This window comes from Bos grunniens, chromosome 6 (assembly GCF_055505025.1).
Source record: "Bos grunniens cultivar Pamir isolate PY7600 chromosome 6, Bosgru_T2T1.0, whole genome shotgun sequence".
In the NCBI taxonomy this organism is placed as follows: Eukaryota; Metazoa; Chordata; class Mammalia; order Artiodactyla; family Bovidae; genus Bos; species Bos grunniens.
The window spans coordinates 25,935,635-25,956,276 of NC_141170.1; the positions used below are offsets into that span (position 1 = coordinate 25,935,635).

The following is a 20,642-nucleotide window of genomic DNA, read 5'->3' on the forward strand; positions in this document are numbered from 1 at the left end:
CTTATAAAATGCTATATGCGAAATTAAGCCTCTTGCTTGAAATTTGTAGCCCTTTATCTCTTTATATCTCATAATTGTTTCATATATTTCTATATCTGTCAGATTAGTTTGAAATTTAGGACACAGAATTTTGTGAGAGGATTAAATTCAGTTAACACTTGCAACACCCCCTACTTGCAGCTGTGGGACACTGGGGATAAAATGATGAGTGAGAATGATTCTTATCATCTAGAAACTCACAATCCACTAGGGGAGACCCTGACAAGACAAGTGGAACCAAGTGAGATGGACCTTGAAGGTATGTTCTAAAAGGAGAGAGGGAAGAGTGATTCTTTGTGCCTTTCGATATCGGGGAAGGCTTGGATAATCCTTAGAATTCTGCCAAATGGAGAAGAGAGAAAACACACTGAGAAAAAAAGTTTAAAAACAAAAAAAGCACAAAGCTATAGGAAAAATGGAACAGTATTAGGGAGTGACAAGTAACTCAGGGCAATTTATTTATTTAAAGTTATATGCATGTACTACCATACTAATGACATTGTAAAGAAAAGAAAGTGAAATCACTCAGTCATGTACAACTCTGTGAGACCCCATGGACTATAGTCTGCCAGGCTCCTCCATCCATGGGATTTTCCAGGCAAGAATACTAGAGTGGGTTGCCATTTCCTTCTCCAGGGGATCTTCCCAACCCAGGGATTTAACCCAAGTCTCCCACATTGCAGGCAGACTTTACCATCTGAGCCAGCAGGGAACATGTGAAAACAAATATGAATAGAACTTCTAAGGAAAAAATAAGCAATTATAAAGATACTGCTAATTATGAACATGGGCTTCTCAGGTGGCTCAGTGGTAAAGAATCTGCCTGCCAATGCAGGAGATGCAAGAGACAAGCATTTGATCCCTGGGTCAGGAAGATCCCCTGGAGTAGGCATTGGCAACTCACTCCAATATTCTTGCCAGGAAAATTCCATGGACAGAGGAGCCTGGCTGGCTGCAGTCCATGGGGTTGCAAACAGTCAGACATGACTGAGCACCCACGCAATCATGAACATGGTAAAATTAAGTAGTTTAAAAAGTGAGAACTAAAAGCTCATTAATTTGTTTTCTAGTTTTGCAATGTTTAACAATAAGAAACTAAGCAATTTATTTGTACTTATCTGGGTGCTTTATTTTTCCAGGAGAGAGTTATACTAGCAAAGGTTGTGAGAACTAATAAAAGCTTGATACTCTACTGGGGAATCTTTATGAGCCATCCCTTCCATAAACACAAAAATTAGAGTCACATCAGATGCTATTTATACTTTGCACACACACACACACACACACACACAAAAAGATATGGCTAATCATAATGGCATTATCAACTAAAACTTCAAACCCCAATATATGCTTAAGCAGGAGCCTGTCATTAAAGATGGAGACTGTAAATCTCTATTTCAAAGGTTCTTTAACCATAATTTAAATTTTGAGGGCCAGTTTTTGTCATATGTGATTAGGAGTTTATTGTCTTAAGTCTAAAATTGCTGAAGGCTCACATTAGATGTAGCCCCAGTCCCTTGGGCTGACTGTATTATTTTCTTGGCTTAAAGTTTAGTATTGTCTTTAATTCATAGTTTCTTTGTGAGAACTACTATTATTTTTTTGTGTTTGGGTGTACTGGATCTTAGTCGCGGCTTGCAGGATCTTTAGTTGTGGTAAGCAGGATCTAGGTTCCCGACCAGAGATCAAATCCAGGCCCCCTGCATTGGGATTGTGGTGTCTTAGCCACTGGACCACCAGAGAAGGCCCAGTGAGAATTATTTAAAATTATTTTCCTTCTTGGTTAAGATTAATTTGAAACTAGATAAACATCATCTGTAAAGCTACTCCACAGGCATGTAAATAGCAATAAAGTGACAATATAACCTGAGAGCAAACAGCAAGGATGCCACTCTCAGCCTCTTCCTGTTGTAGAATATTCCTTAGGGTACTTCCCTTACTGCCCAAGACATGAGGTCACCCAAGTGAAAACAGCTGTGTCCATCTGTAGCTTGTGGGGCATCTCCCTCACCAGTACATGAATGCAATGAGCACAGTGCCAGAAACACAGCAGACATTCAACACACATAAAAAAAGTAGATCTTTGTAGTCAGGTCTCGAAGACCTTGATCTTATAAGCAATTAAGAACCACTGCAGAGTTGTTTTGGAGTTTTGTTTATTTATTGTTTTAGCAAGAAAGTGAATTATCAGATCTGGTTTTTAGGCTTATAAAGTGAGCAGCAGAGTGGAGAATGGGCTGGAGTTGGAGAGGAAAGAGTAGAGGCCAGGAGACTGGTAAGGAGGCTAATGCAATGGTCCAGGTGAAAGATACAAGAACCTGAACTATGGCAGAGGCCAAGGGAATGGATATGAGATAAAGTTCAGGAGATGGGGTTGACAGCACTTGATGACTAATTGGAGTAGAGTCAGGGGGTGAGGAAAGTGTTTGGGATTAATTCAAATTGTCTTGTTTGGATGCTTGTGAGCTCAATAACACAGGAGGAGTGAGTTTAGGGGAAGCATGATGAAGGCTGGTCTGGACATGATGAATTTGAGCCTGGAGAGACCCAGCAAGAAGCAGGCAGTGTGAGACTAGAGTTCAGGAGGAAAGCCCGGGGGAGTTGGTGATTTGGAGGTGATAATTAAAATAATATTTGATAAGATTTCTCCCAAGAGGAGGATATATTTGAAAGAGGGATCCATCCTATCACTTCTTAGCTTTAAAATTATTGGCCACCTGTGATCTAAAAGATGAAATCCAAAGGTCCTTTTTTTTTTTTTTGGCCCTGTTGCATGGCTGTGGGGTCTTTAATTGCCTGACCAGGGACTGAACCCAGGCTACATCAGTGAACGTGTCGAGTCCTAACCACTGAAGGGCCAGGGAATTTCCCAAATCCAAACGTCTCAATCTGATAGTCAAAACCCTGCCCAGTTTAGTACCAGCATATCTCTTGCTCAGTCATTTATTCAACCCACCAGCCTTGATAAAGAACCTGGCTATACCATGGTATATGCTAGAGACAGAGAGATAATAAGTCTTGGTTGTTGCCTTGGCAGGAGGCAGGGGTCTACTGGGGAAGAGACACTAAAACAGACCATTAGGCATGTAGTTGCTCAGCTGTGTCCAACTCTTTATAACCCCATGGACTATAGCCTGCCAGGCTCTCCTGTGCATGGAATTCTCTGGGCAAGAATACTGGAGTGGGTTGCCATGCCCTCCTCTAGGTGATCTTCCAAATCCAGGGACTGAACGCAGGACCCCCACTCTGCAGGCAGATTCTTTACTGTCTGAGCCAGACCAGGGAAGCCCAAAACAGACCATTAGCTTTCGATCTCATAGGGTTGTGGCAAGAGTTAAGTGAGTTTATACACATAAAGCCCTTAAAATGGTGCTGAATATGCAATAACTATTATCATTATAGGAGAGGCATATACTAGAGCTGGTGGTGCGGCTCCCTTGACTGGGCAACCACTGAGCCGAATCTTGAGGGGAATTTAAGCTAGCCAGGATAAGCAAAGACCTGCCTGAAAGTCTTTCTGTTTCCTTGTGTAGTGGGTTGAATAGTGGCTGCCCAAAATTTATGTCCAAATCTCTGGACCCTGTGAATGTCACTTTATTTGTAAAAAGGTAAGGATTTGCAAATGCAAGTAAATTCAGGTTCTTGTGATCAGATCATCCTGGATTATCTGAGTGAGCCCTAAATCCTAAATCCAAATCTTATAAGAGATGGAAGAGGAGAGGCACAGAGAAGAAAGACCAGGTGAAGATGGAGCCAGAGATGGGAGTGAGGTGGCCACAGGCCAAGGAATGCAGGCAGTTACCAACTGTGGTGCTGGAGAAGACTCTTAAGAGTCCCTTGGTTGGTCAATCCTAAAGGAAATCAACCCTGAATATTCATTGGAAGGACTGATGCTGAAGATGAAGCTCCAATACTTTGGCCACCTAATATGAAGAGCTGACTCATTAGAAAAGACTCTGATGCTGGGAAAGATTGAGGGCAGGGGGAGAAAGGAGTGACAGAAGATGAGATAATTGGGTGGCATCATCAATTCAATGGACATGAGTTTAAGCAAACTTTTGGAGATGGTGAAGGACAGGGAAGCCTGGCATGCTGGAGTATGTGGGGTCTCAGAGTCGGACACAACTGAGTGACTGAACAACAACAACATCCAGGAGCTGGAAGAGGGAAAGGAGGATTCTCTCCTAGGGTCTCCAGAGGGAGGGTGGCCCTACCCACAACTCGATTTCCAATGTCTCAGCCCCTGAGCTGTGACAGAATAAATCTGTTATTTCATGACACCCACACCCCAGTTTGTGATAATGCATTCTAGCAGCCCCAGAAAATGAATAGATCATGCTATTCTGAGTCCTCTCCACAACTAATTCTTTGTCAGTGGGGAACACAGTCCTACCTACAGAACACATGATCTTGTTGAGGGGACCACATGGAAATGAACAAATACAGAAGTTATTGTTAATAGCAGAATGTTAGATGCTGTTCAAGTTAAGTGCAAGAACTGTGTATCCAATTGCTCACTTGCCATCTCTACTTAAATGTCTAATGGACATCTCAAACCTCACTTTCCCCAAACAGAAGTGCCTGGAAGTGGAAGCTGATTTATCCACATGGTCAGGAAAGCCCTCTGGGAGAGGGTGACATCTGGAGGAATGATGAGGGTGAGCTAAGACGGTGACCAAAGGCGAGCGGTTCAGAGCAAGGTGCTGGTGTCTTGTTTTGTTTTAGGAAGGAAAGCAACCCTTGGGGATGAAGAGAGGAAGAGGATGAAGACACAAGGAGAGGGGCAACAGAAGGAGTAAAGGTCCCGTGGAGGCAGGGGGGATGTGGGGCTCAGGTGAGAGAGCAGATCAGGGGTCAGGGTCTTTGAAGGGAAATAGTAAGAAGAGGGCAGGGGCTAAACGATGCTGGCTCTACTCAAACTTTCAGGGTCTGAAGCCTGGCTCTGCCACTTACTGGTGATGAAATAGTAGGAAATTACACTATTTGGATCTTGAAGCCTTCCACTATAAAATAAAGATACTACTAGCTCCTACCTCATAGAAATCTGTTGGGAGAAATAAATATATTCATAAGTGTAAAGTATTTGGCTCCATGTCTGGCACAGAGCATAAAATCAATGTCATTATTACTACAGAGATCATGAGAAGAAACACCAATTCAGAGTCAGAATGTGAGCACTGGAAAGAACTTCAGAATTATCTGTTCCAATTTCCCCATGAAGAAATGGAGGTCCCAAAAGTTTGTACATTGGCCAATTTAGAGATAGTTACATGGAACTTCCCTAGTGGTCTGGTGGTTAAGACTCTGCTTCCAATGTAGAGGCTATGGGTTTGATCCCTGGTTGGGGAACTAAGATCCCATTTGCTGCGTGTGGCCATACATAAATAAATAAAATTTAAAAAGTAAGGCGAGTCAAGACTACAGTAGTTACTTGAAAGTCTGTGCCTTTTCTAGCTGAGCGTCACAGACAGATTTGGGAATCTTAAGAATGTAGGTGGTAAGTGAGTCTGGGAAAACAGACAACATCCTTCAGGTAGAACCCAGAGAACAAGCAAAGAACATGGAAAGAAGAGTTAACAAGGGAGAGTCAGAGTTGGGTCTGAGAGGTGAGAGAAGAACCAGGAAAGAGTAAAGATTGTAGAAGCCAAGACAGAGATTCCAAAGGGAGAGAAAATAGTCAACTGTGTCAAGTACTCCAGAGAGTTGAGGAAAGATTATGCCTCTGGTACAAAATGCTAGATTTGATGTCAACTTGATGTGAGCACCGATTCCACAAGACACTGAGCTCTGAAACTTGATTTTCCTATACACAGAAAATCAGAATATACATGGAAAATCTGTTGACTCCTTTAACAAACTTTTAGCCTGTATCTTGTAAAGTTGGCAATGGAGGGAGACTTTCCAATCAGGGAGGGTTCAGTGGACCTTCCTCCAGACCCTGAAATTAACCTCATTCTTGGGGTGTCTCACCCTAAGGTAAATTACAGCCACAACAGCAGACTGGCCTTAGCAGGACAAACCAGGATTTTATAGTTCCTCTCATTGCCATAGTATGGCTGAGATGGGTCAAATATTTAAGCAAGATACTAAAGATTAGATCTCTAATGCTGGGGCTAGTTATAGATCTTTTTTCTTCTCTTTCTAGGCTCCCTCCCTGTGTGTGTGTGTTTGTGTGTATGTGTGTGTGTGTTAGTCGTTCCATCGTGTCCAACTCTTTGTGAACCCCATGGACTGTAGCCCACCAGGCTCCTCTGTCCATGGGATTCTCCAGGCAAAAATACTGGAGTGGGTTGCCATTCCCTTCTGGGATCTTCCCAATCCAGGGACTGAACCCAGGTCACCTGCTTTGCAGATAGGTTCATTACTATCTGAGCCACCCGAGGAAGCCCCGGGTTCCTCCATAGAAAAATTCAAATAATCCCATAACTTTTAAATGCCATTTCAATGCTCAAGACTCCAGCTCTGACCCCATCCTTGAATAACTGCCTATTCTAGATCATTCCTTAGGTGGCTAATGTTCATCCCAAACTTAACCTTTCCAAAAGGGAATGCTTGACTTCCTGTCCCCAAATCAGATCTTACCCTGATAGTTCCAATCTTGGTGAATTTATATTCAACCCACCAGCACATTCTCCAGATCTCAGTCCTTCTCTACATCCAATACCTTGCCATTCCAAGCTACCACCATCTCTTGCCTGGCCCTCTGCAACTGTCTCCTAATTTTGTTTCTACTTTGCATCCCCGATAATCTATTATTAACACAGCAGCCAGATATTTTGTTATACATAAATCACATGCAGCTCTCTTGATTATAAACCCCCAATAGTCTCCCATCACACTTAAACTAAAACCCAAAACCCACTAGGTCTTGCAAGACCCAGATTCTGCTCATGGCTAAGACTTCTCATCTCATACTTTCCTCTCTCATTGTGCTCTAGCTTAGCCTCTGGTTTTCTCTGTTCCTCAAATACACCATTTGTCGTTGTTCAGTCGCTCAGTCATGTCCAGCTCTTTGAGACCCCATGGACTGAAGCACACCAGGCTTTCCTGTCCTTTACCTTCTCCTGGAGCTTGCTCAAACCTATGTCCATCAAGTCAGTGATGCCATCCAACCCTCTCATCCTCTGTCGTCCCCTTCTCCTCCTGCCCCCAATCCCTCCCAGCATCAGGGTCTTCTCCAATGAGTCAACTCTTTGCATGAAGTGGCCAAAGTATTGGAGTTTCAGCTTTAGCATCAGTCCTTCCAATGAACACCCAGGACTGATCTCCTTTAGAATGGACTGGTTGGATCTCCTTGCAGTCCAAGGGACTCTCAAGAGTCTTCTCCAACACCACAGTTCAAAAGCATCAATTCTTTAGTGCTCAGCCTTTTTTATGGTCCAACTCTCACATTCATACATGACTACTAGAAAAACCATAGCTTTGACTATAAAGACCTTTGTTGGCAAAGTAATGTCTCTGCTTTTTAATATGCTGTCTAGGTTTGTCATAGCTTTTCTTCCAAGGAGCAAGTGTTTTAATTTAAAACATATATGTAATTTCTAATTTGTCAGTTATACCTCAATAAAGCTGGGGGAATATAATGAATGCTTGATGGGAATTTTCTGTTGGTCCAGTGGTTAAGAATCTGCCTTCAGTGCAGGGGATGCAGGTTTGATCCTTGGTCAGGGAACTAAGATCCCACATGCCACAGAACAACTGAGCCTGAGCACTCTGGAACCTGTACACCACAACTAGGGAATCCATGTGCTGCAACAAAAGATCCCGCATAATGCAACGAAGATGCCAACACAGCCAAATAGATAAATATTTTTTTAAATAGTGTATGCTTGGGCAACTCTCCCCAATTAAAAAACCAACAACAGTTTCTTTCCTTGTTAGGAATATACTTGATAATAAAGCATAAACAATTATAAACACTTTTTTTTTTCTTTTTTTGATAAGAATTTTGTGAAATAAGACAGAGAACAGACTTGTGGTTGCTGGGGGAACAGTGGGGAGGGAATGGATGGGGAATTTGAGGTTAGCAGATGCAAACGGATATTTTATATAGAATGGATAAACAACAAGGTCCTGTTGTACAGCACAGGAAATTGTATATTCAATATCCTGTGATAAGCCATAATGGAAAAGAACATGAGAAAGAACATATATATGTATATAACTGAGTCACTTGCCTGTACAGCAGAAATTAACACATTTTAAATCAACTATCCTTCAATAAAATAAATTTGAAAGAAGAGCTTGGTGAGATAAATGTATCAGAATTCTTGTGCTCATATGACAAAAATTTATAGCAGTTCTACAACCAGCATTTTTGCGTGTGAAGTGATACGCTTTAAGCATCCGAACTATCAATCATAAAGCGTAAATAAGAAAAGAAAATGAATTATCTTTTCATTGTGAAAATTTTGATTAAATGATCAAGAGTATATACTAAATAGAAAAAGTTGTCATAGAAGTTTATTGGGCAATTAATTTATAAACACATCATGCTAATTTATATGGAATTCATGGCATTTTGCTAGCTTTCTATAATATCACATTCAGTTCTTGTTTGATTCTTAAAATCTTTTGGTCATACCCAGCAGCATGTGGGATCTTAGGCCTCTGATTAGAGATCGAACCCACACCCCCTGCTTTGGAAGCAATCTCTTAACCACTGGGCCATTTGGGATGTCCCACATCACACTCATTTCTGACATAACATTAGTTAGTCCTTCTGAAATGTTTTCCCATCCTGCTCCCCTCTCCTCTACCTTCACCTGACTGTCTCCTCATCACTGAGATCTCCACTGATTGATATCTTCAAAGAGAGACCTTCCTCGTCCATCCTGGCCAGAATAGCTCTCCAGTCAATATCTTATCACTTGGCCCTTGTACCTGATCACTGACATTTTCTTATTTATTTTTGTGTTTATTTTCTGTCTTTTCCCTACTGGACCTAGGTTTCCTAAAAGAGAATCTGTCTGTTTGGTTTATCATTGCATTCCAGCTCCAGCAAAGTGCATATATGGTAGGCCCTTGATAAATATTGATGAATAAATTAATGACTAAAGGCTCAGGACAGGAGAAGAGAAATAAATGCAGTGAGCCCCATATCATTAGATCATCTGACTTGTAAATTAGTGCCCTTGACCTCAGCTTGTAGTCCAGCATAAAAATGCTTTCCCCTGGCTATTTCAGAGCACCCTGGGGAGTATCCAGGCTTCTGGAAGTCCAAATCTGAGATAGAGAGAGGAGAATGAGGAGAAAGGGTGGGGGCGGTGAGGAGGAGAAGAGAGAAGAGAAACAGAAGGGGAGGGGGAGAAGGAGGAGAGAGAGAAAGAGGGAGGGTGGGCTAGCACCCTGGGGGTCTCTCCTGCCTTTTGTGGTGCACCTTAGCTCCAGCTTTAACCTGGAGGGTTGACACTGGGCAGCTCCACCCTCTTGGGTGGAGATTTCCACTCTACAGCCACAGTAGAAGTTTGGACAGAAGGCAAAGAACAAGCCCATCAGTATACATCCTACAAAACATACGTATATATTAATAGCAAGGAGAGCTACTTCCTACAAGACAATGATCTCTGTCCTACACACTTCCCATACTTGTTCTGAGGATCAAATAAAGGAGAATAAGCTGGAATGTGACACGCATTCGTGAGTCACTATACTACACTGTTAGCTGAGCGATTGCTCCTGGCAAAATGCCATTTGTGTTACTCATACCGTAGTACTAAAGATTTACGTCAGTGATTCCATGGTATCCTCTCACTCCTAGATGACTTCACTATCCTCATTCAACACCCCAAGTCACAGTTCTGTGATGGATCTCCTCCAAAGCCTCTCACTTCCACTACATGTGGTCAGGCTCTTAATCTCGTCATCAAGTCTAAATCATTTTATTTTGAAAGCCTTAAGCCTCAAGACCTAAGAATATCTGATGTCCTACTTACAGTAACCTAAACTTCTAGCTCTATATACACTTACTGCCTTGTACCTACTTTTCAACCCCACCAAGACATCCTCAAGTACCTCCTCCCCATCTCTTAGCCCCCTAATTAATGCAATAGCCATTTTTCTTCTTTCTGTTCTCAGTGGAGGAGTGGCTCTCTATCCTCTCCCAGGGAATCTCTCCATCTGAACTCTGGACTCCAGCCCCACCCCCACACCCTGTTTCATCAATTATTTACCCTCTCCTCTAGGTCTTTCAACTTATCCTTTCTTGGCTTTTTTCCCTCAGCACATAGACATGATCATATCTCTTCTAACAACTACCAAAAACAGATCTTAGGTTACATGATCTGATAGTCTCCATATCTAGAATTCTCTTTCTCCTCCTTTTTTCAGGGTCAAATCTTTCTCCCTGCTAATCACTCCACACCCCTCCATAACCTGAGATCTGTCCTCAGCATTCTCCGGAGACTGCTCCAGACCTGGCCCCAGTGACCTAACAGGCTAGGGTCACATTTCACCTCTTATCTAACTTGGCATCAACTCTAGAAGGCTGCTCCCCCTTCTAGTTCTGTGCTTCCTTGATACCACTCAGGGGTGTTCCCCTGCCCCCTCTAACTGCTCCTTCTAAGTCTCCTAACAGGTTTATTTCCCTTTTTCACTCTCCACCCCCTCCCCTTCCCACTGCTGGCATATCTCTTTCTAAGCAATTTTATCATCACCTGTGGCTTAAATGACTGCTTGTATACACTAACAGCATACATTCTTGGAGCCTCCAATCTATATGGCCAACTGTCTTTTAGACATTCCTGTTTTTAAGGCCTGTAGCCATTTCAAACTTAGTGTGACCCAAGCTGAACTGATCATCTTTCTTGTTTCCAAAACTGACTTTTTGTTCTACATTTACTGTTTGTGTATATGGTTAACACATCCATCTAGCGAGCTGGCCAGGTACGTGAAAGGAGCCAGCTTGTTCCTTACCTCCGACTCCTCTGGCTCCGGATCCTATTGACATGGCCCGTCTCTCCAATCCATCCATTCATCTCTTTCTCTAACACTGTTGAATGTAGACCTTTTGGCCCCCTTTTATGGATTATGTCAGTCATTTCCAGACTGTTCTTCCTGCTGGCCTCCATCTCCCTCCTCCAGCCTAAAGATTTGACATTGCTTTTTTTCCCCTTTGTCATTGTTATTCAGTTATGTCTCTTTTCCTTCAGTGTCTTTTTCAAACTAAAAAGGAGTATACTCTTATTGTAAAATAGCCAATCGCGTATAAGGCTGTAAAGAAAAAGTTAAAGTTACCCTGATCCAGATCTCAAATCTTACTCCCAAATACACTTGCATTTCTTCTACTTCAACTTTTTTCTTTTTTTCTAAAGTTTTTATAGGTCTTTCTTTTTGTGGCACACTGTCCAGTATGTGGGATCTTAGTTCCCCAAGCAGGGATCCAATCCACGTCCCCTGCAGTGGATTCTTAACCACTGGACTACCAAGGAAGTCCCTCTTCTACTTTAAAAGGCACTTTTTTCCCCCTCATATTTTAATATCTCTGAAATCAAACTGTATCATACAGTCAGTGTTGTCTGAGATTTGATTAAATACATTATTGCTCTGCAATGTGCTATTTTTACTTATTAATATGGGTCACGATTCCAAACCAGCACTTATCTCCAGGATGCTCTTTCTAAACATCAAATCTGGTTGGGTCACTACCCTCCCCCAAATTCTTCAAAGCTCCCCCTCCTTAGCCCACCTCCACTTCCTAGGCCCCTCACCATCTGACTCTCTCCTACTTTTGCAAGTTTTGTTTCCAGCACATCTTCACACATCCTCTTCCTCAAAGTCAAGGATATGTATTTGCAGTTAGTTCCCCAAATAGACTCTGTTGAGCCAGATCTTGGTGCTGTTGTACCTTTGTTTCCTCTGCCTCTTCCTCACCTCTTCTACTCCAAGTTGCCTCTTACTGGAAAACTGTCCCCGATCCTCTGCAAGCTAAGCCTGAGTTCTTCCTTTACGCACTGTCTCTCAGTTTCTCCAGCATCAGATGCATGTCTTTAAGTTACTTAACACACAGGTTTAAGCCTCTTTTACTTGTTGCTTCCAATAAATCATTAGCTCTCAAGTACATGTTCTTCTTTATACTCATTTCCAGCAGTGCCAGGGCAACATAAAGTGTTAGTTGATCGGTTGTGTCCAGTCTGTGCGACCCCATGGACTGACCATGCCAGGCTCCTCTGTCTAGGGGATTCTCCAGGCAAGAATACTGGAGTGGGTTGCCATGCCCTTCTCCAGGGGATCTTCCTGACCCAGAGATCAAATTTGGGTCTTCTGCTTTGCAGGCAGATTCTTTACAGTTTGAGCCACCAGAGAAGCCCTCTGAGCTACTAGGAAAGCCCAACATAGTGCCCCATAAATATTTCTGGAAATAATGAACTGTGTATGAGGGAAGCATAAAAATGTTCCCTGAGATATGGTGAAGAGCATTCTTATAGACCATCACCTTAACCTGGGACAAGAGAGAAAAAGGAGGAGAGAAGGGGGACTTCCCTCGTGGTCCAGTGGCTAGGACTCCATGCTCCCAATGCAGAGGGCCTGAGTTCCATCCCTGGTAAGGGGACTAGAGCCCACACGTCTCAACTAAGGGTTTGCATGCCATGACTAGGACCTGGCACAGCCAAATAAATAAGTAGACAAAGAAGAAAAGAGCAAGGAGAGAAAGTCTGGATGTTAAACCACCTGGGCACCCAGAAAGCTAAATAATGGGGGGTTTTCTTCCTTTTCCCCCATTTTCTACTCCTCCAGACCTAGTTGCACCCTCAGCCAAAGATAATCTGATTTCAACAACCATGACTTTGATGACTCCTTCCTTTCTTTCTAGTCTAAGTGCTTCAAGTTCAAATCTCTATGTCATCACCCTCTCTTGCCACAAGTACCCTATCCAGTTTTGAAAAGTACTAAAGGGGGATTCTTTCCACTTGCCACCCTTCAGTGCCCATCTGAGTTCTCCGTTTGTCTTCCCTCCTGTCCCAGGTGTGGATACACCTGGCAGGTCCATCAAGACTCCCTTAGGGAAAAAAAAAAAAAATGAAAAGAAACTAAAGTGCAATACAAAACCTTTATTTTAATAACTATTCTAAAGGCTTGAATATCTGGGCTTCCCTGATAGCTCAATTGGTAAAGAATCCGCCTGCCATGCAGGAGACCCCAGTTCGATTCCTGGATCGGCAAGATCCGCTGGAGAGGGATAGGCTACCCACTCCAGTATTCTGGCCTGGATAATCCCCATGGACAGAGGAGCCTGGCAGGCTGCAGTCCATGTGGTTGCAAAAAGTAGCTTTCACTTTCAAAAGCTTGATGTTAATGTGGAGACCTCAGTGGGAAACACTTACCCCCTCTTAACCCTGTTTTGGGTTCAGGTTCAAGAAAATGACAAAAATAGACAAAAATGTTTCCCAGTTCTTCTTTCTGACCTAAATAATTTAAAGCCAAGGGTTCCAATTCATTCATGGAAAAGTACCAGGGTATATTGGAGACTTAAACCAAGCTCAGCTAATGTGACCTATGTGTCAGTCAGTAAAACTGGCCCACAGTAACACAAATTGACAATTGTGAGGCCGAGATACTTTCAATACCTTCCCTTAGCAAAAAGGACAGGGGCTTATGAAACAATTAAAAATAGGAGAGCAAAAGAAGAAAAAGTGGAAAGATGAAGGGAGTACAAGAAGGAAGACTGGCACTGATGTGGAGGAGAAAATAGGAAATATGGCCAGCAGAGGATATAAAAAATAAGCATATTTGCTGTTACAGTTGGGGTGAGGATAAACAGTCACAACAGAAGGAAATAAGAAGGCAGCTAAAGAAAAGAATGGGAGAGGGCAGGGAATCAGATAGGTAAGTAGATAAAACAAGAAAAGTATTTGGGCCTGTGTATAGCTGAGCGCCAAAGAATTGATGCTTTTGAACTGTGGTGTTGGAGGAGACTCTTGAGAGTCCCTTGGACTGCAAGGAGATCCAACCAGTCCATTCTAAAGGAGATCAGCCCTGGGATTTCTTTGGAAGGACTGATGCTAAAGCTAAAACTCCAATACTTTGGCCACATCATGCGAAGAGTTGACTCATTGAAAAAGACTCTTGAGGCTGGGAGGGATTGGGGACAGGGGGAGAAGGGGACGACAGAGGATGAGATGGCTGGATGGCATCACCAACTCGATGCACATGGGTTTGGGTGAACTCTGGGAGTTGGTGATGGACAGGGAGGCCTGGCATGCTGCAATTCATGGGGTCGCAAAGAGTCAGACACGACTGAGTGACTGAACTGAACTGAAAGACTAATAAAGAAACAGAACAGGACCAGAAGGATTATTTCAGGATGAACATGTGGACAGGTAAAATGTAGAAGAAGCAACGGTTAGGAAACGTGCTGTAATTCTACTGTCTTGAAGAGGCCAAGATTTTCATACTACAGTTTGTCAAGATCTAGTCTACAAATGGGACTTCCCTGGTGGCTCACTGGTAAAGAATCTGCCAATGCAGGAAATGCAGGTTCTATCTCTGGGTCAGGAAGATCCCTTGAAGGAAAAAATGGCAACCCACTCCAGTATTCTTGCCTGGAGAATCCCCATGGACAGAGGAGCCTTGTGTCCATGGGTCGCAAAGAGTTGGACACTATTTAACAACCACAAAGTCCATGCATGGGTCGCAAAGAGTTGGACACGACTTAACAACCACAAAGGCACACAGGCAGTCTACCAGTCCCTGGAAGTAGGAAGTTTACAGCCCCTCAGTGGAGAATGAGAGTCAAGCTGAATGCTGGGGACAACCTGGTGGAATCCAGCCAGCCTGTACTGCTCTCACATTCTGAATGCCTGGAGGAAATGTGACATTTGGAGGGAACCAACTTCACCACTTGAGCCAACACAAAAGAGACTGTACAAATCTCTTCTGTTCATAAATTTTGGAGTAAATAAGAGCAAGGGCACCAGATAACTTAACTGTCCATTTCAGCTACTAGGAAATTCACACATCAAATTTGATTTTTTTTCAGCAGCTTAGCGTGAGACTGCTAGGAAGGAAAAAGGCCTTCCTGTAACCGACCTGTAACCTTCAGAGTGATTTCTCTTTTCAGTGCAGATTTTGGGCGTATTCGGACCCCTAGGAGCAAGCGTCCGGAGGAGTCGCCCCAGGGGTTATCCCGAGATCTAGATGGGCTTGCTTTGGAAGCGAAATTTGTCCCCCACCCCACCCCCCCGCACCTCGATGCTGCCTCCGGGTATCTGAAATTATTAGCCTACAGCGTTAAAGTAAGGTGTGTTTGGAGAGATCGCAAGACGCTGGTTAATTTGCACATTTTCCCCCACCCAGCGACTTCAGCCCGGACTTACTCTAAGAAAGGAGCGGGCGAGAACACCTCTTCTATTGTTTTCATTTCCTACGTGGCCGAAACCTAGAGGAGCGGCGGGTCGCCTACCTGCCTTCCCGCCCCGGGCCGGGAGCGGCTGCGCGACCGGCCGCGCGGTTCGTGGCCGCCGCCGGGTCGCCGGCCACCTCACCTATGGCGCTTTCTTCCCGGTTCGGACCCGCCTGACTCATCTGGGATGGGTGGCAGGGGTGGGGGAGACCTCACAGGGCGGAGGGACAGGAGGAGGCGGGCCAGGCCCTTCCCCCAGAGCCGGGGAGGAGGCGTTGCCAGGGCGCAGGTGAAGCCGGCTCCGGCCGATCCCGGGAACTTTCGCCGCGGGGAGTCGCGGCGCGCGGCGCGCAGGGCCGGCCCAGGGAGCCGCTCTCTCCCACCTGGGCGGCGCGCGGGGCCTGTGGCCGCGGGGAGCCCGCCACCCTCTCGGCACGTTCTGGGTCTGCCCGCAGGCCGCGGCTGATGGAGGCGGGTGGCGCCACTCTGGGCGCAGGTGACACACTCCAGGCCGGGGTTTCCGCTGGCGCGGGAGAGCGCCGGGAGGGCGAGACGCAGACACCTCGGGGTCGGGGGACGACGGGGCCGCGATGGCCCGGGAGCTGAGCCAGGAGGCCCTCCTGGACTTTCTCTGCCAGGCCGGGGGCCGGGTGACGAACGCCGCCTTGCTGAGCCACTTTAAGAGCTTCCTCCGCGACCCCGACGCGCCCCCCAGCCAGCAGCAGCGCCGCCGCGAGCTTTTCAAGGGTTACGTCAACTCGGTCGCCGCAGTGCGCCAGGACCCCGACGGCACCAAGTACGTGGTGCTCAAGAGGAGGTACCGGGACCTTGTAGGGGAGGAGGAGGGGCTGCGGCGACCCCGCGACCCGCCTGCGGGCGCCGCCCCTGCCGGGGGAGCTGCGCCCGGCTCCCCGCTCCCCGCGCGCCGGGGGGAACACCCGCCGCAACCGCAGCCGGGGAGGCGGATCCGCCGTGAGGAGGCGCCAGCAGGTGCCGCAGCCCCGGTCGCAGACGCAGGGTGCAATGGACTCCCCGCGGGCCGCGCCCGGGAGGCGGCGCGGGGAGGCGGCAGGCCGAGGGGCCGCTCCGGACACCGGGCGCCGGTGCCCGCGGCCGCTGTGGCGGCGGCTGCTCAGGACCGAGCCAGGTGCGCGGCGGCAGAGACGCAGGGCCGCTGCTGCTGGGAATGCCTCCAGAACGGCCTGGGGGGGCTCCCGGACCCCGCCACCGCCAGCGCCAGCGCCGCGGAGAAGCTGGCCCAGGACGACCGCGGGGCTCCCAGGCCGCAGTGGGAAGGTGTTCCCGCGGAGCCCCCGCCAGGGCCTGCCACGCCCCGCTCGCCTCCTGCCACCGTCGAGGCTGCTGCACCGCCCGCTGTCTTGTCCAGTCCCAGTCCCGCAGGAGATCCTCCCGCGCCGGTGACCCCGGGCTCCGTGCATTACTCCACTCTGCAGCAGCAGCAGCAGCGCACTCGCGAGTGGGTAGCCAGACACCCCCAGGTACCCGAGACCCGGGACCACGGCCCAGTCCGAGCCTGGTCGGTGCTGCCAGACGACTTCCCTCGGCTGCCCTCGGAGCAGGGCTCCTGGGTCCAGGAATCTGAGTCAGCGCCCGCGGAACCCCCTCCTCCTTCTCAGTCTCTCATCTTTCCCACTGTTTCGGAAGTCTGGCCCGGGGATTCTCAGCTGGCAGTCTTTCGCAGCATTCGTTGTCAGCTGTCCCTCCAGGATTTGGAGGACTTCGTGGAACAGGAGAGCCATGGCAGTGAGGAGAGCAGCAGCGGCCCCAAAGAGTCCTCTGGAGGTTCCGAAGACGGGCTGCGTCTGGCCCTGGGAGCCCCAGATGGGAGAAGACTCAGGAATCCAGCCGGGGCTCCTCCAAAGGAGGCCAGGCCCACTAGGAGCCCCCAGGGCCTCAGGAATGTAGGGGATGCTCACACCTCTCAGCCGGTCTCCACAGGAGCTGATGGTCCTGCAGGCGACCCCCAACCTTTATCCTGGCCAGCTCCCAAACTAAGGAGATCCCTAAGGAGGAACTCCAGGGCTGGGAGAGCCAAATTGTCCTCCTCTGATGAAGAGTGCCTTCAGGAGGATTTGCTGAAAAGGAGCCGGCGCCCACCCCGGTCCAGGAAACCCTCCAGAGTGGGAGCCATGTCCAGCCCAAGGGTGGATGCTGCATTGACACTAGCACATGCAGACATTAAAGCTGCTGCTGCCGCTGAGCGGAATCATCCACACAGCTGGCAGGTCCCTGGAGGGGACAGGCTCGCGGCCTTGGTCCCCCACAGATCTTCGGAGCACAAGTCATCCCTTGTCCCCCTCGATGCCAGGGAGCATGAATGGATCGTGAAGCTGGCCAGTGGCTCTTGGATTCGGGTGTTGAGTTTGTTCTGGGAGGACCCCCAGCTGGCTTTGCACAAAGACTTCTTGACCGGGTACACTGCCTTGCACTGGATAGCCAAGCATGGTGCCCTCAGGGCCCTTCAGGACTTGGCCTCAAGTGCACAGAAAGCAGGGGTTGCTCTTGATGTCAATGTGAAGTCCAGCTGCGGGTACACCCCACTGCACCTTGCGGCCATTCACGGCCACCAGGGGATCATCAAATTGCTTGTGCAAAGGCTGGCATCTCGTGTAAACATCCGGGACAGCAGTGGGAAGAAGCCTTGGCAGTATCTGACCAGCAATACCTCTGGGGAAATATGGCAGCTACTGGAAGCCCCACGGGGCAAGCCCATTTTCCCCGCCTATTCGTTGGTTCGTAGCTCTTCCCCCACCAGGAAGGTCAAGAGCCAGGAAGTATCTCGACATGTCACCCGAAAGACTTCCTTAGCTGCACTCCTCAAAAGTCAGCACACCAAATGGAAGCTGGCCAACCAGTATGAGAAATGCCCCAATCTGAGGGAAAGAGAAGAGGACAGTGCCTGAGGGGAGCCCCTCTCTCCAACATGGCCTCCACACCCCCATCCTTGAGCTATTCAGTGAGAGAATCCAGGGAGAGTGGAAAAATTGCTGAGGAGTTGGTTGAGAGGTCAAGTGAGATGGCCTGCCTGTTTACCTCCCTTTATTCTGTGTCAGCACATCCTGGGCCTTCAAGGTCATCCAAGCTTTCTAATGGTGAATGTAGACAAGAGTCAGGTGCCTAAACCTGGGTGTTCTTCCCCTTCCTTTGCCACCTGGGCACAGGTGGCCACGCCATTCTCCCAAGCAGCCACCCCAGGCCTTGGCTAAAGAGGGAACAGATGTCTAACAAGAAGAGAGGCAATTCAAGGAACCGACAAGCCTCAAACAAAATCCTCTCGCTGGCTAGGAGCTCTCTGGCTTCCATTCATTTGGAGAATATATCTTGGCTGAGAGGAAAAGTACCAGGTTTAAAATCAGATGGTTCCTCTTCTTTCCTCTCTCTCTCTCTTTTTTTTTTTTTTTGCATTCAAATCGGTGCAATAAAATTATTACTGGAGAGTACAAGTTGCACTAAGAGATTCATCTACCCTATCCTCAGGTTTTCCTTTTAATGCGATCTTTGGTGGCCAGTGCAAGAAAAGATTAATGCCTCTTTTCAGAGAAGCAGTTGGGTAAGATCCAGTTGTGACTGACATTCAGGCCCTGCTTTTAAAAAAAAATCAAAACTAAGGGGAACTTTCCAAATGTAAAAACTGTATGGCTCATTTGCATAGTGACTGAAACCATCTTTTATGGAAACTCCTGTGACAAATGGCAGAATTAGCATTAGTAGTTTTTAGTAGGTCTGAATGGCCAATATTCATACTCATGAAAAGAGAAATGATTTTGTTCTGGGGATGCAATAAGGGTTGTGAGGTGAATGCATCCCCACCAGGAATTCTCTAAGCTGCTAAATATAATTTTATTTGCACTAAACTCGTTGCCAATTAAGATTAAATATTAGCCTTGAGTTAGTGCTGTGTCTAACAGGAAGTGCTCTTTTATTTGTTTGTGATGAGACTGATCTCTGTGGATCCATGGAATAAAAATGACTAGTTTATAAACTGCAGCAGGACATCAAGATTTCAGAATGTCAGTTCAAAGAGAGTTGCAAGGTTAAGTGTCCAATTCGAAATAGTTAATTTTTTATGGAGATATTTTTATGTGCTGTGGCAATGATGTTGTATTTTTAACGTATTTTTGTGTTTCTTCTGGCTCCCCCCCCATTAAAATATCAACAGATATTTGTAGTTTATTGTTCTTCAATAATGCTGATTACTGTTAACTTTCTTCTTTACAAAATTGTGTCTCAGTGAATGTCAAATATTTTTGTTTCTTTGTAGTTTTACTTTATAATTTTGCTGAAATAAATATCTTTCTGTTCTATTAAAAAACAAAAAACAGGCAGAATAAATGAATCTAAGTATTACTTTTCTCCAAAAAGGCCTATACTCAGGATGAAACTTTAGCAAATCAAATCAAGAAAGCTACAGGCACAGATGGCAGGTGTATGGTTAGGAGAAATGAAATTTTTAAAGATAAAAGATAAACACTTATGTGAATACTCTAGTAAACCCGGTGATCTCCAAGGGTGGAAAAAATCACAAAAATGTCAACTTCTTTTAAAAATCAAGGAAATGTTTTTACTTTACCATGTTGTTATCACAGTGTCAATTTATTCAACAAGTATGTTTTCATTAGTGCTGTGGAATTTATAAAGGTGAGTGGGAAACGACTTCTCCCCTCTTGAACTTAAAAAATCTAACAAGAGTTTTTGCTGGTTGATTTATACCATACCTTTCTCCCAAAGTATCTTTTGAAGTTGCATTATATTAGGTATAAGCTTTTGAAATGAGACAAAGGAAAAAACAAAAAGATGCTACCAGGAATGAGGACAAAACCACTGCAATGCAAGAAGAAAGTTTTTTTCAAAGTGTCGTAAGTACAAAATTAAGTGCTCCAAAGGGTTTCTGAGGAGAGACTCCTTTGGGCTAGGAAAATTAGGGCGGGCTGCTGGAAGGCCAGGCATCTTTAGGTGAATGATCTTGGCTTTCCACAGAAACCAGCTGTGTTGGTTCTACCACATTCTTGACTGGCTGCCACTGTGATTTCATAGCACAGCATTGACTGATTGCTCAATGGTTAGAACACAGTCCCAGGTTCATTCTTAGGAGGATCCATCAGGTCCCTCTGTCCACACACCACACCTCTCACTCTGATCAACTTTCTGACGTGGTTAACATGTATTTGGGGAGAGGGTGGGGCAGAAGAGGGTTTTGAGAGCAGAGGAAAGCACAGACCTGATGGAGTCACTCTTTTGCTCG

General features: G+C 46.1%; 2 protein-coding genes across 2 annotated transcripts in view; one reads left to right on the plus strand and one right to left on the minus strand.

The window, feature by feature from the left end:
- The window catches only part of SEPTIN11 (septin 11), a 138,382-nt gene extending 122,823 nt beyond the window's left edge, over positions 1–15,559 (minus strand). Inside the window, exon 1 of the mRNA XM_086405207.1 lies at positions 15,354–15,559. The gene's annotated coding sequence lies outside the window, so the exon portion shown is untranslated. The remainder of the gene's footprint in view (positions 1–15,353) is intronic.
- A 150-nt stretch (positions 15,560–15,709) lies between these two features.
- SOWAHB (sosondowah ankyrin repeat domain family member B) lies at positions 15,710–19,719 on the plus strand. The gene has a single exon (XM_086405201.1). It carries the CDS (start codon positions 15,970–15,972, stop codon positions 18,301–18,303), a length of 2,334 nt encoding a protein of 777 aa, XP_086261327.1. The 5' UTR covers positions 15,710–15,969; the 3' UTR covers positions 18,304–19,719.
- Positions 19,720–20,642: the final 923 nt, after the last annotated feature.

Coding starts and splice junctions, on each gene's coding strand:
- SOWAHB (XM_086405201.1), top strand. CDS start 15,970: ATGGCCCGGGAGCTGAGCCAGGAGGCCCTCCTGGACTTTCTCTGCCAG.